The sequence below is a fragment of the Bos taurus genome, chromosome 11 (genome assembly GCF_002263795.3).
Source record: "Bos taurus isolate L1 Dominette 01449 registration number 42190680 breed Hereford chromosome 11, ARS-UCD2.0, whole genome shotgun sequence".
In the NCBI taxonomy this organism is placed as follows: domain Eukaryota; kingdom Metazoa; phylum Chordata; class Mammalia; order Artiodactyla; family Bovidae; genus Bos; species Bos taurus.
This window is the reverse complement of record NC_037338.1, coordinates 20,385,706-20,403,939: the sequence shown is the minus strand read 5'-3', so window position 1 is coordinate 20,403,939 and position 18,234 is coordinate 20,385,706. Positions and strand designations below refer to the sequence as shown.

General features: G+C 38.0%; 1 protein-coding gene across 9 annotated transcripts in view; it reads right to left on the bottom strand.

Annotated features, from left to right (window-relative positions):
• Positions 1-18,234, bottom strand: part of RMDN2 (regulator of microtubule dynamics 2) — a 76,930-nt gene that overhangs the window by 31,639 nt on the left and 27,057 nt on the right. For all 9 annotated transcript variants that reach the window (NM_001352124.1, XM_059891090.1, NM_001040508.2 and 6 more), the window contains 4 exon segments: positions 18,094-18,196; positions 15,520-15,580; positions 9,133-9,208; positions 6,802-6,879 (listed from right to left, as the gene is read on the bottom strand). In NM_001352124.1, coding sequence (NP_001339053.1) covers positions 6,802-6,879; positions 9,133-9,208; positions 15,520-15,580; positions 18,094-18,196 — 318 coding nt within the window.

Below are 18,234 nucleotides of genomic sequence, written 5' to 3'. Positions count from 1 at the left end.
ACCTTTTCCAGTCCTGTGGCCACTGCTGAGTTTTCCAAATTTGCTGGCATATTGAGTGCAGCACTTTCACAGCATCATCCTTTAGGATTTGAAATAGCTCAGCTGGGATTCCATCACCTCCACTAGCTTTGCTCGTAATGATGCTTCCTAAGGCCCACTTGATTTCACATTCCAGGATGTCTGGCTCTAGGTGAGTGATCACACCATCATGATTATCTGGGTCATGAAGATCTTTTTTGTACAGTTTCTCTGTGTGTTCTTGCCACCTCTTCTTAATATCTTCTGCTTCTGTTAGGTCCATACCATTTCTGTCCTTTATTGAGCCCAACTTTGCATGAAATGTTACCTTAGTATCTCTAATTTTCCTGAAGAGATCTCTAGTCTTTCTCCTTCTATTGTTTTCCTCTATTTCTTTGCATTGATCGCTGAAGAAGGCTCTCTTATCTCTCCTTGCTATTCTTTGGAACTTTGCGTTCAAATGGGTATATCTTTCCTTTTCTCCTTTGCCTTTCACTTCTCTTTTCTCAGCTATCTGTAAGGCCTCCTCAGACAACTATTTGGCCTTTTTGCATTTCTTCTTCTTGGGGATGGTCTTGATCACTGCCTTCTGTACAATGTCACAAACCTCCATCCATAGTTCTTCAGGTACTCTGTCTATCAGATCTAATCCCTTGAATCTATTTCTCACTTCCACTGTATAATCATAAGGGATTTGATTCAGATCATGCCTGAATGGTCTAGTGGTTTCCCCTACTTTCTTCGATTTAAGTCTGATTTTGGCAAGAAGGAGTTCATGATCTGAGCCACAGTCAGCTCCCAGTCTTGTTTTTGCTGACTGTATAGAGCTTCTCCATCTTTGGCTGCAAAAAATATAATCAATCTGATTTCGGTATTGACCATCTGGTGATATCCATGTGTAGAGTCTTCTCTTGTGTTATTGGAAGAAGGTGTTTGCTATGATCAGTGCCTTCTCTTGGCAAAACTCTGTTGGCCTTTGCCCTGATCCATTTTGTATTCCAAGGCCAAATTTGCCTGTTACTCCAGGTATCTCTTGACTTCCTACTTTTGCATTCCTGTCCCCAAAATGAACGGACATCTTTTTTGGGTGTTCTAGAAGGTCTTATAGGTCTTCAAAGAAATATTCAACTTCAGCTTCTTCAGCATTACTAGTTAGGGCATAGACTTGGATTACTGTGATATTGAATGGTTTGCCTTGGAAATGAATAGAGATCATTCTGTTCTATTCTGATCATGAATCAAGGTAAATTGGAAGTGGTCAAGCAGCAGATGGCAAGAGTGAACATCAATATTTTAGGAATCAGGGAAGTAAAATGGACTGGAATGGCGAATTTAATTCAGATGACCATTATTTCTAGTACTGTGGGCAAGAATCCCTTAGAAGAAATGGAGTAGCCCTCATAGTCAACAAAAGAGTCCGAAATGCATACAATATAATATATATAAATATATATCCATGTTATATACACGAGAGATATAACCTTATGGTATTAGTATCTTGCCTTCCTTTTTCATAATTCTAACAAACCATGAGCTCTAAAAGCACTGGTTACCAAACCAATCTGAAATACTCTTAAGCAGGCTTGTGTCCAAAGAAAGGCAGAGCGGGTAGGGGTGGGGAATGATGCTGGTCCTGTTTGTTCACGTGATTCTTGATTGTGAGATGATGAACAGCATTTCCTTGTACAGAATACAGCAGCTACAGGACTCTGCCTTTGCCATGCTCCCAACCTGACCAGATCACAGCAGCTCAGAAATGTAAACAGGCCAAGGTTCCTCAATCCAGAAGGAGTGTGCTGTGAGGGCCCGGTGTATGCATTTGTAATTCAGGGGAATTTTTTAAAAAGCAACAACCACCAAAATTAAATCTCATATTGTCATTTGTTTTTTGCTTCTTTTTAAATTTTTTCACTTTTAACAAACATGAATAGTAAATATATAATATAAAAGATTAAAGGGATTCAGAAATGAGTACTTAAAAGGAGAACTATGCTCTCCATAACCCCATCGAGTGCCTTCCTTCTCAATGCCATTTTCAAGGGTTCTAGGTAGCTGTTGTTTTGTTGCCCAGTCGTGTCCGGCTCTTTGCTACCCTATGGAATGTAGCATGCCAGGCCTCTGAGGTAGCCATTCAATTCAGTTCAGTTCAGTCACTCAGTCGTGTCTGACTCTTTGCAACCCCATGGACTGCAGCACGCCAGGCCTCCCCGTCCATCACCAACTCCTGGAGTTTACTCAAACTCATGTCCATTGAGTTGGTGATGCCATCCAACCATCTCATCCCCTGTCGGCCCCTTCTCCTCCTGCCTTCAATCTTCCCAGCATCAGGGTCTTTTCCAATGAGTCAGCTCTTCGCACCAGGTGGCCAAAGTATTGGAGTTTCACCTTCAGCATCAGTCCTTCCAATGAATATTCAGGACTGACTTCCTTTAAGAAGGTAGCCATTTTTAAAAATTATTCTATAAATATTTTAAAATAACTTCAAATGGAATGTAACCTTTAAGCAGTGTGAAATACTATGTTGTACATCTGAAGCTTACATAATATTGTATGTCAACTATAGCTCAGTTTAAAAAAAAGGAGGTATGAACTATTGATATTATGTAACTATTAACATATGTAAGCTATAAGGATACACCATATAGCACAGGGGATACAGTCAATATTTTATAACTTTAAATGTAGTATAATCCATACCAGCAGCTTCCCAGGTAGCACTAGTGGTAAAGAACTTGTCTACCAATGCAGGAGATGTAAGAGACTCTGGCTAAATCCCCAGGTCAGGAAGATCCCCTGGAGGAGGGCATGATAACCCACTCCAGAATTCTTGCCTGGGAAATCCTATGGACAGAAGACCCTGGTGGGCCACAGTCCATGGCATCACAAGGAGTCTGACACGAACCAACTGAGCACACACGCACAATCTATAAAAACTGCATTCACCACGTTCTACTCCTGAAACTAAGATAATAACTGTAAGTCGACCATACTTCAAAAGTAATACTATCCCCCCAGAACTATTCCCTGGCTTTCCTACATAATGTTACTTTATTGCTATGCTTCTTTTTTCTTTTTTGAACAAGAAAAAGAAGATATCTTGTTCATCTCCTTCTTTGACTTGTTGTTTTCTCTTAACATTATAGGTTTTAAGAGTTCATCTAGAGTAATTGAAGTTCAGTCATTTAAACAACTCCAAGACAGTCCATCATTTAAACGTACATCAGTGATTTTTCACGCACTCTTTTTTTCAGTGGACATTTGGGTCTTTTTCCATTTTTTCGCTCTCAGAAACAAGGCTGCTACAGTAACCATTCTTATATATCCTTCTAATGCACATTTGCAAGAGTTTCTATAGGGTAGGTACCAGTGTCATATAGTAAACAAGCAATCAAATTCAAGAGATAATACCCAATTGTTTCTAAGATGGTTCTATCAATTTGTGCCCCCACAACAGTGTAAGAATTTCTGTTACTCCATATTTTTGAAACATCTCATATTAATAAAGTTTTATCAAATGGGAATAAAATGGCATCTCCTTATTTATCATTTCCTATTATTTCTAATTCAAAATTAATGGTTTTTAAGATTAATGTTTTGCTTCTGAATTTCTAATACTGATATAATTGCTTTATGATCAGAAAAGCTATATGATATCAATTCTGACTTGTTTCATGATCTCATGTATGGTCAATTTTGTAAACATCCTGCATACGCTTGAAAAATGTATGTCCTCTTTGGCTAGATACATGTTTTCATCTATGTTTATTAGATCAAAATTATTAAATGTGAGGCTCCAATCAATGTTTCAGATACTTACTAGCACTTTTTTTGTCTCTTGTTCTATTATCATGAGAGGGGGTGGAAATCCACCACTATGTAGTGTCCTTACGTCCCTTCCGTGTCTTTTGATTTTCCCTTCATATTTTGTCTGTTCCTCTGTGCTGCTTCCTGGCAATGTTTTCAGATTTATCCTAAAGGTCGTTAATTCTCTCTTTAGCAGTGCCTGCTGCTGCTAAGTCGCTTCAGTCGTGTCTGGCTCTGTGCGACCTCATAGACGGCAGCCTACCAGGCTCCCCCGTCCCTGGGATTCTCCAGGCAAGAACACTGGAGTGGGTTGCCATTTCCTTCTTCAGAGGATCTTCCAGACCCAGGGATGGAACCCGCGTCTCTTGTGTCTTCTGCATTGGCAGGCGAGTTCTTTACCAGCTGAGCCACCAGGGAAGCCCCAAGTATACGATATATACCAAGAATATGATTTGAAAATATGTTCTTCCATTCCATCCGTTGCCTTTTCACTGCTTTTTCACTGTTTCAACTCCTCAGACCCCAGGGGTCGCCATCCCTGAATCAGCCAGAAGAGGGCGCATCATTGCAAGAGCAGAGCTAGGGGAGGATGTCAGGATCTACTGGGTTATGCTGCTGCTAAGTCGCTTCAGTCGTGTCCGGCTCTATGCGACCCCATAGACGGCAGCCTACCAGGCTCCCCCGTCCCTGGGATTCTCCAGGCAAGAACACTGGAGTGGGTTGCCATTTCCTTCTCCAATCTACTACTAAATCCTTCCACTGAATTTTCTTTTAATCACAAATAATATACTTCTTTTTAAAATCTATTTTTTAATTGGAGGATAATTGCTTTACAATGTTGTATTGGTTTTTGCCTTTCAACAATGTGAATCAGCCATATGTATACATGTATCCACTCCCTCCTGAACCTCCCTCCCACTCCCTCACCCCCATCCCACCCATCTGGCTCACAGAGCACTGGATTGAGCTGCCTATTCTATACAGCAATTTCCCACTAGCTATCTATTTTACATATGGTAATGTATATAAAAAACTGTATATACAATTATATATAAAAATGTTATATACAAAAATATACATAAGAATTGTTTCTTTTTTTCATATCTACCTGATCATTTTTGTAGTCTCATGTTCTTTATCCATTTTCCCCTGATTCATTTTATTTTTAGGAACACATTATATGGGGCTTCCCTGGTAGCTCAGCTGGTAAAGAATCCTCCTGCAATGCAGGAGACCCTGGTTTGACTCCTGGGTTGGGAAGATCCCCTGGAGAAAGGGTAGGCTACCCACTCCAGTACTCTTGGGCTTCCCTCGTGGCTCAGATGGTAAGGAATCCACCTGCAGTGCAAGAGACCTGGATCTGATCCCTGGGTTGGGAAGATCCCCTAGAGAAAGGGACAGCTACTCACTCTAGTATTTTTGATATACATAGATATATCAAAAATTGTTCCATCTTTTTCATATCTACCTGATCACTTTTGTAATCTCATGCTCCTTATCCATTTTCCCCTAATTCATTTTATTTTTAGGAACACAATACATAGATAGCTGTTTAAAACTCTGTATTCCATGTTTGCAAAATCTGAAGTCCTTTCAGATGTACCTCTATTCTTTCTGTTTGTCTGTTCTGTTGACTGCCATTTATGATGGCTTGTTTCCTTGTATGTACTCTGTTATTTTTGAGTATGATATGAGCTCAACTCTGTAAGAATGTTCTAAGGTTTGTGTGTGAAGGTACAGTCCTCCAGGGAGGATTAGCATTAGCTTCTGCCATTTGTCTGTGGCATGAAGATCAGGTTCCATTTGGAATTAAATTTTCCTTCTTGGGTTTTTGGTTTTTTTTTTTTTTTTTTTTTTAAGCCTAATCCAATAGTGTACATTCTAGCTCCAGGCTCCTATGAGTCTGGGTCACCGATTTTTAAGTCAGGGGAGTCCCTTACCGTCATGACACTATTTTTTTTAAAATATTTAAAACTGGCATAATAGAAACTCCTTACTCTTAAAAGGATGAAATGTGATAAGAAATATAAAGTATAAAATGCACACGTGACATACACAGCAGGTGCTGATTAAAAGTAAAACCTCCTGCCTTATCTCTAATCCTCTATAAGCCACAATTAAAAAAAGCTGCTTCTTCTGCCTACCCCAATTTTCTCATTCAGAAATAGCATTTCTCTTTGGGGCAATTTTTAATGCAGCTGTTAAGATATACTTTCACATTTTGTTAACTTTCTGTAGATGAGTGTCATTTAACACACTGGGTCTCAGACTTACCAGCTGCTTTGATTTATTTCTATACATATTAGGTGCCCGTCTAAATTAAGTTCCTTGAAGATAAGGATGGTTTTTTATGTACCTTCTGGCCAGTGAGCACATAATTTATGCTCAGTAAATTCGGATATGTGAAAAAATCCTCTCACAAAACAGAGAGCAGTGCATCAATCTAGGGTACACGGGTGTAGGTGGCTGATCACCATCTGAGAAAGCACATATAAAGGGAAGCACTGTGACTACTTCTAGGGAAAAGGGAAAGGCAGTAAAGAAAAAGGACATATACATTGATAAAATCAAACAGCGTATGTGGCCCTTCCTACTAGCTCAGCAGTTTAGAATCGCCAGCAATGCAGGTGATTCAGGAGATGTGGGTTCAATTCCTGAGTCAGGAAGATCTCCTGGAGGAGGGCATGGCAACCCACTCCAGTATTCTTGCCTTGAGAATCCCATGGACAAAGGAGCCTGATGGGCTACAGGGCATGGTGTCGCAAAAGAGTCAGACACAACTAAAGCAACCGAGCATATTATATGTAATGCAACATATATTTATATAACATGTTAAATTTATAAACTCATAAAATATGTACTGATTTCACAATTTTCTCCATAGCAGGCACTACATAAAACAAGAGTAAGCCACTGAAAATCTATCATATAATCATAGTATATTCAAATAAGATTTACAGATAGAAGCATTCAACTTACAGCGTAACAGTATCTTCCTTTGAGGTAATACAAAAAGGGTTCTTCAGGTAAAAATTCGATTGCTTTATCTAGATGTTCCTGAAAGAAAATTTAAAAAAAAAATTTCATCTCCCAAGTTTCAGGCAGTGCTGAATGGAACTCTGCCTAACAATTTCAAAGGGACTTTATGATGTTGCTTCTTCCTTTATCATTAATAGAACTAAGCTTATCAATAATCCAATCATCAAAATGCTCACAACTAGAAGTGTGATTATGATTTAATAAGGCTACAGAGGATGTCACTTTAAAAAGAGAAAACATCCAAGTCGCATTTTTGTCTGCCCATGACTTGCCTACCTAATACTTACTGATTGTCAAATGATGTGGGTATAATGGAGAAAAAGAAGAGCAGAACTAGGTGATAGAGGAATCTACCCACTTAACATTGTCAAATGGTTATAGGGAGCTGGAAAACAAAGAACTCTTTGCCCATCCTTACAATTATTGACCCTGAGGGGTTATTTACTGAGTGACTATAACTATTTACTGTTGCTGTTCAGTTGCTAAGTCATATCTATGCTTTGTGACCCATGGACTATAGCGTGCCAGGCTCCTCTGTCCTACACCGTCTCCTGGAGTTTGCTCAAATTCATGTCCATTGAGTTAGTGACGCTATCTAACCATCTTATCCTGGGCTGCCCTCTTCTCCTTTTCCCTTCAATCTTGCCAGGCATCAGAGGCTTTTCCAGTGAGTCAGTTCTTCGCATCGGGTAGCCAAAGTACTGGAGCTTCAGCTCCAGCATCAGCCCTTCCAGTGAATAGTCAGGTTTGATCTCATTTAGGATTGGCCGGCTGGATCTCCTTGCAGTTCAAGAGACTCTCAAGAGTCTTTTCCAACACCGCAATTCAAAAGTATCAGTTCTTCAGCACTCAGCCTTCTTTATGGTCCAATTCTCACAACCACACATGACTACTGGAAAAACCACAGCTTTGCCTATACAGACCTTTGCTGGCAGTGTGGTGTCTGCTTTTTAATATGCTGTCTGGGTTTGTCTTAGCTTTTCTTCCAAGAAGCAAGCATCTTTTCATTTCATGGCTGCAGTCACCATCTGCAGTGAGCCCATTTAGAGCCAATCTAGAGCCCATCTGCATTTAGAGCCCAAGAAAATAAAATCTGTCACTGTTTCCATTTTTTCCCCATCTATTTGCCATGAAGTAATGAGATCGGATGCCATGATCTTAGTTTTTTGAATGGTGAGTTTCAAGCCAGCTTTTTCACTCTCCTATTTCACCCTTATCAAGAGGCTCTTTAGATTCTCTTCACTTTCATTAGAGCAGTATCATCATATCTGAGCTTGTGGATATTTCTCCCAGAAATCTTGATTCCAGCTTGTGATTCATCCAGTCCAGTATTACACATGATGACTTTACAAAGAAGTTAAATAAGCAGGGTGACAATATACAGTCTTGATGTACTCCTTTCCCAATTTTGAACCAGTCAGTTATTCCATGTCCAATTCTAACTGTTGCTTCTTGACCCACAAACAGGTTTCTCAGGAGACAGGTAAGGTGGTCTGGCACTCCCATCTCTTTGAAAACTTTCCAGTTGCTGAACCACACAGTCAAAGCTTTTAGCACAGTCAATGAAGCAGAAGTAGATATTTTTCTGGATCTCCCTTGCTTTCTCCAAAACGTAACAAATGTTGGCAATTCGGTCTCTGGTTCCTCTGCCTCTTTGAAACCCAGCTTGTACATCTGGGAGTTCTCGGTTCACGTACTGCTGAAGCCTAAATTGAAGGAGTCTAAACATAACTTTGCTAGCATGTGAAATGAGTGCAACTGTATGGTAGCTTGAACATTCTTTGGCATTGCACTTCTTGGATTGGAATGAAAATTGATCTTTTCCAGTCCTGTAACCACTGTGACTATAACTATAGGCACATTATAAATAACGAGTATGCTTATTACTCATTTTACTCATCTATCATGGCAAATTTAAGCCCTACATTGAATTCTACCCCTCCTAACAAATTAATTTGTAGAAAATGTTAATGAATTAATTCCAGCCATGTTTATGATGTAGGTGAGCTCATGACCAAAAGGCTAAGACTTTGCCTTTAGAAAAACAATACTCATCTACTTTGTGACTTCTTTCAGGTTCTATAATAATAATAATAATTTTTAATCAACCAAAGAGCTTGATTCTTTTTGGCACAGTACTTTTAAAAACTGACATTTCATTTAAGTAAAAAAGATGAATTCCTAGAGATAAATTTGTTGAATAATTTGATTTATACTTTTTAATGGAACATTAACAAGCTACATTAGAACATTTTTAATATCAAGAAATACCTTGAAGCGATATCCATAGTTAATTTTGTTTTGTAAGCCCTCAAACTCAGATACATAGCCACACAAAACTGCATACCTGAAAAGGATAAAAACAGTGGATACTGTGTAAACTTTTAATGAAATAGCATGAAATTTAACATTTAAAAAATATATCTAAACTATTCATTAATATTTAACAAAAGTATTCATATAGATGCAAGGACCCTAAAAATAATAAATACTTGACATAAACATGAAGCCAGTTTCCTCATCTATAACTTGGGATACTAACACCTTTTATCTTGTGTAAGTGCTGAGGGTAAAATATCTAAAATGTAATTGCTTAGAATAGTGCCCAGCACGAGTGAGTTTCAAGAAAGATGAGCTGCTGCTATCACAATCAACATCAAAGTCACTAAGAGACTCTCAGGAAAGTCTAATCAAATTTAAAGTATTAAACTGAAAAATATACTGTGTCAACGGATTCCTATTTCTTTTTCATAAAAATAAAAAGTTCACGGTTCCCTTTAATGTCATTTGAAAATTAAAATAAATATCATCACTAAAAACAAAAACTAATAAAAATTTTTAAAAAATACTAAAATCAAAGATAATTTTAGACTATGTTTTTTCAAAAATTCCCCATGCCCTTCAATCCTTCATTGGAAACACACTACTACAATATTGCATCTCATGAATTCTTTACTTTTTTTCCATTAGGAATATAAAATTTACATCAATAATTACTTGACTGTAAATTGGATACAATATTTGTTCAGCAAACTGCTTCCTCTAAAAATTGGGCATATATTACTTTTTACATTCAGACTATTTCTGTACAAAAGTATTTAGAGTTTTTCTGTCTGAGGCAAAATATTCATTTACCTAAATATCAGTATTTCAAAAGTAGGTCCTAGTTTTCACTTACATTGTCATAACTGAAGTGGAAAATGCAATTTTGGGTGTTATTTAGCTTATTGGTTCTGTGAATATGCATATGAACGTTCAAATAAGAAGTTGAAGAGAACAATTTTCTTAATTTGGAATAGTCAGACCATTCCTGGACACAGAAGATCACACAATTCACAAAAACTTATGCACAACCAATAAAATGGCCACTTTTCAGTTATAACTTTTTTGACCTCTTAATTTTCACTGGAAAATCAATAACATCCTAACAGTAAAAGCAAGAGTTATGACAAAAGCAACCTATTAAAGGTGAGCTGAGAACTTACCTATATTAGGAGATATTATTTAAATTACTATATTTAAATAGTATCTTAAATTGCTATAATCCATTTATCATAAGTGTTGTTATTTAGTCACTCAGTCATGCCTGACTCTTTTGCGACCGCATGGACTGTAGTCCATCAAGCTCCTCTGTCCATGGGATTTCCCAGGCAAGAACACCGGATTGGGTTACCATTTCCTTCTCCAGGGGATCTTCCCAACCTAGGGATTGAACCTGCATCTCCTGCATTGGCAGGCACATTCTTTACCACTAAGCCACCTGGGAAGCCCATCAAAACTGTAGCAATATTGATATACGATATTGAAAAATTTTATAATGAACCAATATTAATACATTATTGTTAACTACACTCATGCTCCCTTCTAATTTCCATCTGTTTTTCCCTCATGTCCTTGAATTTTGACATTTTTCTCTCCATCCCTCCTTTCATATTTATCCCTGTTAATTCACATCTTTTTTAGTATCTCTTTTCCATATGTGAAAAGCTTTTAATTACTCCTGTCATCCATCATCCATCCTGTTTCTCCTAATTTTGTGCCAGCTGCAACCTTTATAAGAATACCTTCCACATCTTCACTCACTGAAACAAATGACTGAACACACTAGTGTCTAAGATTCAGATCTGGAATGATAGGATAATGATATTGTCAACAGATATTCTGTTGAATAATTGAGGCTCAAACCATTCTCACAGCACAGGTAACCCAGAATCTTGCCTGTATTTTAACATCGTCTCCAAGAAGATTACAGGTGAACTTGTCTTCATGCTTTCCTTAAATCCAGATAATTAGCTTAATTTCCCTACTCTATTCATTAGCAAAGAAAAAACAGATGATGTCACATTTTTAGAAAAATCTATGTTGGATCTACTTGAACTTCATCATTCACAGAAAACCAAATCAACTATTCATGCTGGAGTCAAAGGAAAAGATTCTATGTTCATTGATCTATAGTGGTGGAATAAATCATCTGTTTTCTGAAATATCAGAAAAGCTTATGCACATCTGATCTAGCTTTTACAGAGTTCTTTCAGCACATTCTTTACAAGTTACTCTAAGTGAAGGGGAAAAAAGGAAAAAAACATGACTTATGAAAACCATAACATGAAATATGTGCATTTTCCCTTATAAAATAATCTGTCACCAGAGTCTCACTTTTTTTTAAAGTCTGTTTCTTTAAAGTATTATTTATCTTCTTACAAACCATAAATTCAAAGTTCACCTGACCACTTTTCCCAAAAGAATCATCATTTCTTTTCTGGCAATCAATCTCACCTATATCTACATGTTGTTCTTTTTGATACTGTTTGTCTTGAAAAATGTAATTTAAAATTTTACTTTGTAAACTCTTAGGTTGATGGGAACAAGTAAGAAACTATATACAATATGGTCTATGACCTCCATCTAGAGGTTGTTCTAACTATATTTGCTTTAACAAAAATTCTGTATTTTCTTTGCATGTATAGCAAATATTTTAATAATTGACAAGCAGCCCTGTCTCAACAACTAGTAAGCAACTATTAAATCAACTCCAAGAAGCACTTTTGATTTAGTGCCAATGCTATTTATACTGTGAAAAAGCAGAGGAAAAGTAATGTAAAAGATGAAATAGTGAGTATATACAAATATAAGATCTGGCTTTTATTTTCCCCAGTTATCGTGTGACTCTTGGTTACTAATCACAACACCACATGGCACACACATATACCAGCCCCCACACACAAACACGACACACACAGACTGCCTTGCTTACACTTTCCATAAAACGGAAACAGGTTGTTCTGCAAAACATGCATGTGGATATAATTTGTGAACAGTAGAGCACAATGAATATGTAAGGCATTATTTATAATTAAGGTCAGGCCTGATTGCTAACAAACTGCGGATCCATTGGTAATTTTGCTCTCTTGATTCTAGAAGTATTTTAGACTGGTACAACAAAAACAATAGAATTTTACAGAAGGCTTATGTAGCTTTAGAGATACAAGGCAATTTCACTTGGAAAATATGAAGATGAAAAACAAGTTTTTAAAATAACATTTATTTTTCAATTATTCCCTTGATATCAGTGAAATTATTTCTAATGATTGCTCTTTTATTTCAGACTGAAGGCTTATAAAGCATCACAGCACCCTGTAAACCATGGGTCAACAAACTTTCGCTTCAGGGTTAGGTAGTAAACATTTTAGGTTGTGGGATCAGACTCTGTTACAACTATTCAACATCAGTGCTATGTACAAATGCACAGGGATGGCTGTGCTCCAATAAAGTTTTATTTACAAAAGCAGGCAGTTGCATTTGGCCTGGAGGCCATGGTCTGTCATTTATGCTCAATGAATGAGAAAAAGTCTTAACACATTGAGAAAAATTCCAGCACAATAAGACATTTTCATGATATTTTATTACAATTGACTATGGAATCAGTCAACCTAAATTTCACCCATTGCTTCTCAAATCAAAGTTTTAATTTTTCTTTTCCATCAGCCTAAACCTCTATTACTAAATTTAATTGAATGAGAATTCTTAAATCTAGTAGGTACATCATAATAAATTCTAAAAATTAAGATAAAATTGACTTTTGAACTTATTAAATTTTATTAACTTACCAGATTTGAACTGTTTTTTAATTAAAAAGTTATACGGAATAAAAAAACAATGTGAAACACAAATCGATCAGTACTCTGTGTGTTTCTGTGTGCATATGGACAAGATTTCCCTCATGGTCAAATATCACGGTTATAAATAAGGCAGTTGCATGCGAGCTAAGTCGCTTTAGTCATGTTCAACTTTTTGTGACCCCATGGGCTGTAGCCTGCCAGGCTCCTTTGTCTATGGGGATTCTCCAGGCAAGAATACTAGAGTGAGTCACCTCCAGGGGATCTTCCCGACCCAGGGATCCAACCTGTGTGCCCTGTAGCTCCTGCTTTGTAGGCAGATTCTTTACCACTGAGCCACTGCTGCTGCTGCTAAGTCACGTCAGTTGTGTCAGACTCTGTGCAACCCCATAGATGGCAGCCCACCAGGCTCCCCTGTCCCTGGGATTCTCCAGGCAAGAACACTGGAGTGGGTTGCCATTTCCTTCTCCAATGCATGAAAGTGAAAAGTGAAAGTGAAGTCGCTCAGTCATGTCCGACTCTTCGAAACCCCATGGACTGCAGCCTACCAGGCTCCTCTGTCCATGGGATTTTCCACGCAAGAGTACTGGAGTGGGGTGCCATTGCCTTCTCCGCTGAGCCACTGGGGAAGCCCAAATAAGGCAGTGAGTACACAACAAAAGGGCTTCCCTAGTGGCTCAGTGGTAAAAAATCCACCTGCAATGCAGGAGCTGCAGGAGGCATGGGTTTGATTCCTGGCTCAGAAAGATCCTCTGGAAGAGGGCATGGCAACCCACTGCAGTATCCTTGCCTGGAGAATCCCATGGACAGAGGAGCCTGGTGGCCTACAATCCATAGGGTGGCAAAGAGTTGGCCATGACTAAATCGACTTTGCACACATGCACACACACAGCAAAAGTGAAAATAGATGAACAAAGAAGAAGTTGCCAGATTAGTGGAAGACAGGCTGGGAAATACACTAAGGAAGAGTTAAGCATAATGTGTCCTCACACAGTGAATTTTGAAGTGTTTATGATGCCTTCAGGGAAGATTCAGGATGGTTCTTGTATGGAAATTTGGAAGTTCACACTGATAAGTGTCCTCAAGTTGAGGATTAACATCAAATGTACCTTTTTTAATGTGATTCTTCACTGACACAGATGCATGTATGGGAGAAGGAGGGCTTCCCTGGTGGTTCAGACAGCAAAGAATCTACCCCCAGTGCGGGAGACCTGGGTTCGATCCCTGGGTTGGGAAGATGTTCTGGAGGAGGGCATGGCAACCCACTCTAGTGTTCTTGCCTGGAGAATCCCCATGGACAGAGGAGCCTGGTGGGCTACAGTCCATGGGGTTGCAAACAGTCAGACACGACTGAGCGAATAAGCACACACAACACATAGGACAAGGCAGAGGACACCAGAGAAAGAGGAAGCTAAGAGAAGGCAAAGAATTCTCTGTAGCAGAAGAGAGCTGGATGGCGGGGGGCGGGGGGGGGGGCGGTGTGTGGCGGGGGGCGGGGGGTGGCGGGGTGGCGATTTCTGCAAATAGAATTGCTAGGGTACTTGGGAGTCTTGTCCCACCTTCTCATGGGAGAGGGAATGCGGTAGACTTGTATCTCATTTTAAGCCATGTGATGGCAGCTTCAAAAGATTTGCTCTTATTTTGGCATGTCCCTTAGAGTTTGTCCTTTAGTGTTTGGGGGACATAAAAAATGTTGATTCCTGCCCAGGGAATTTTCAAATCAGAGTTTGTGAGTGGTGCTCCCTCTGCTGGTGGCAATATAAAGAAACAGGTCTGCTTTGAGAAAATGGATTGCAATTTTGAATCGGAGGAAATACGAATTTCCTGGAGAATAAACGTGGACCTGCAGAAGAGAAGCCATTTTAAGAGAGATTTTGCCTAAAGCATCTCAGAATAATAAAATAATCCCAAAGAGGTGTGGATTTCTGAAAACCTAGGTCTGAGAGAAGGGTCATAGATAAATTTATTACTCGCACCTAACATACCTATATTGCTGGGGAGAAAAAATAATTAAGGAACTGAGAAATGTTGCAAAAATGCAACTGTGAGTAAAATGAAGTATTAATTAAAAGCAATATATTTATTCTTGTGTTTTATAATTCTAAATATATAAAGGATCCAAATCAAAACAATACTCTCAAGAATAAATTTTTTGTCCCAAGGATGCCCACCTACAACCATCTAACTAATTAAATTTTCTTTGTTTGAGTTTTCTTATATTAGAAATGGCTTTTCTTTCACTTATGGAATGTATATACCTTGTCATCAAGGTATAATGGCTGATGTGCTTTTATTCTTTGAAGCATTCTCCTTACATTTCATTTAGAAACATGGCACCATTTTAGCATTTGTTTCCAAATAAAATCTTAAACAAATATAATTTAATTAGAATTTGTCATATTCAAAGTTATTGGACTTGGTAGATTCAGTTATGAAATATTCAATGAAAGTTTACCTTAAAAACATTTAAAATATACGTACTGAAAAATACATGAGAATAAACAGAACAAGAACAATTACTGCATAAATTTTATGTACTTACCATAGATGACAATATCCATTCTTGGGTGCTCTCATAATAGCTTTTTCACCTAATGTCTTTCCTGAAAGATAAACGTACTTACAGTTTGGTACCTTCATGTGAGTTGGCCGGAGGTAAATTATTGAATTAAGTCAGTAGTTCCCAAAAGTATGGTCCCAATACCAGAAGGCATTACCTAGAATCTTGTTAGAAAAGCAAATTTGGGGCCACATGGAAGACTTGCTTGATCATAACCTCTGAGACACAGCTATCTGCATTAACCGGCCTTTAGCGGTTCTGATGCACATTCAAGCCCAGACTCACTGGACTAAGTGAGTTAACCAAACGCAAAAGAAGTCATTCTATCATTATTAATAGACATTGCTTTATAATTAACTCAACCAACATTTACTGAGTATTTTCTAAATGACATATTGTGTGGGCCCCTGGGAATAAAAAGTCAAATAAAACACAATTCTTGACCTCTAAGAATTCACTGTTCAGTAGGCAGCAGGTATATAAACAAAAAAATTATGTATAAAGATAAATACAAGGTTAAAAAGAGCATAGCAGAGAATGGAGAGAGCAACTCTATCTAAAGGGGTAAGGGAAGGTGTCCCAGAGAAGCTCTTATCTAATCATTCATGATAGTGAACACACTCAGTGCATAAATAATTCCCTTAAATAATTTTACTTCATTTTAGAATAACTTTTAATAATCTGTTAATTTCTGGATAGAGGTTTGTCTAAACCACATTCTCAAAATCTTTCTCAAAAAGCTGCTGTTTTATTTTATACACTCTCCTTTTCTCTGCTCTAATTTTCTTTTGCTTGAAGAGCAATGATGTGATCCAATGATCTGAAAAATGCTCTTCTAAATAAGTAGTTTAGATAATCTTTATAAATAAAGATCTTTTATTCTAAAATCATTCTCCTATTTGTTAAGGTGGTATTCTATAGCTCTCTCCATTAAGAGAACTACGCAGTGTAGAAATCTACATAAATTGGAAAAAATTAAAAAGCAGTCTTTTAAAATGACAACTGATATTACATTGTGGGCATATATTAGAAGAGTTAATAATTTGATAATGAGTGCTTGAAAACGTAAATATTTTTAATGTAAAAACATTAAAAACGAAATCAACATCTTACCTACATTACCAAGTGAACAAAAATAGCTTTGAGGGCACTGCCGTAAGCCTAAAATAGAGGCGATTCCATCGCTCTGAGAATGTAAAAGGGAGCCGGGTAGTATACATACTGGTTTTGTACCCGCACTGATGCAGCTTCAGCCTGAAAAGAAACCTATTTCCCTTAAAAAAATTATTTTGTGGTCTATTTGTGTCCATCATTTAATCCTGAAAGTTACAAATATGTTCTTTTAGATATGATTCATATTTGATTTGCAAGACAAGTGTGATCAGTCATAGGACTTCAACAGATGTACTGCAGAAATGGGACACCACAGTTAGCAGGTTAGGAAAGAATTTTGTACTCTCTAGGGATCCAATCTTCCCTCCACATAACAAATTCAAATATACTGTCATGAGGAGGAAGAGTCTGCAAACTCTTCCTCTTTCATACTGAGTGCCCATGCCCTTCAACTCCAAGTCTCCAATTTCCTGGCTCCTGGATTCTCTGCCAGGCGGTTATTACCTATGCACTGAATTACAATTGCCTGTCTCTGTATTGATCTTGTCAAATCATTTGCATTCTGGCTGTTATTCTTTTGTTGTTACTTTAGAAAACAGGATGATATAATGAACAATCATGGACCCATCACTCTGCTTAAACAATTGTCAACTCAAGGCTTATCTTGTTTTACTGAGATAAATTTTGAAAAAAACATTAAAGTCTGAGTAGTTATTTCTTTGTGGTACCTGGAGTTCTATGTTATAGGAAGTAAGAAGGGTTATTTTAATTTTGGTGAAAGACTACTATTATTATTGCTTCTCAAATTATTACCACTTAATGTATCATCTTCCTATGATTTTATAATTTTTGAAAGCTGGAATTTGAGTTTTTCAGTTGCCTATTCTAATATGCTCAAATATTTTTAGAGACCATATGCTGCTGCTGCTGCTGCTGCTGCTGCTAAGTGGCTTCAGTGGTGTCCGACTCTGTGCGACCCCACAGATGGCAGCCCAGACAGGCTCCCTCGTCTCTGAAATTCTCCCGGCAAGAACACTGGAGTGGGTTGCCATTTCCTTCTTCAATGCATGAAAGTGAAAAGTGAAAGTGAAGTTGCTCAGTCGTGTCCAACTCGTTGCGACCCCATGGACTGCAGCCTACCAGGATCCTCTGTCCATGGGATTTTCCAGGCAAGAACACTGGAGTGGGGTGCCACTGCCTTCTCCAGTGCACGAAAGTGGAAAGTGAAAGTGAAGTCGCTCAGTTGTGTCCGACTCCTAGCGACCCCATGGACTGCAGCCTACCAGGCTCCTCCGTCCATGGGATTTTCCAGGCAAGAGTACTGGAGTGGGGTGCCATTGCCTTCTCCGTTAGAGACCATATACTTTTATCTAAAAATTCATTCATGGTTTACTATAATAATGATTACTACCTGAGAATAATTAATATTCACAAAATACTTACCAATATTAGCATAATGCTTCTTTTCTTGTATATTTGTAGATAGCTCATACATGTCACCATAAGCACGAGCAAATCGCCAAATAAACTCTATTTCATCTCTAAACTGAACACACAGAACTGCCCATTAGATAAACTTAGTAA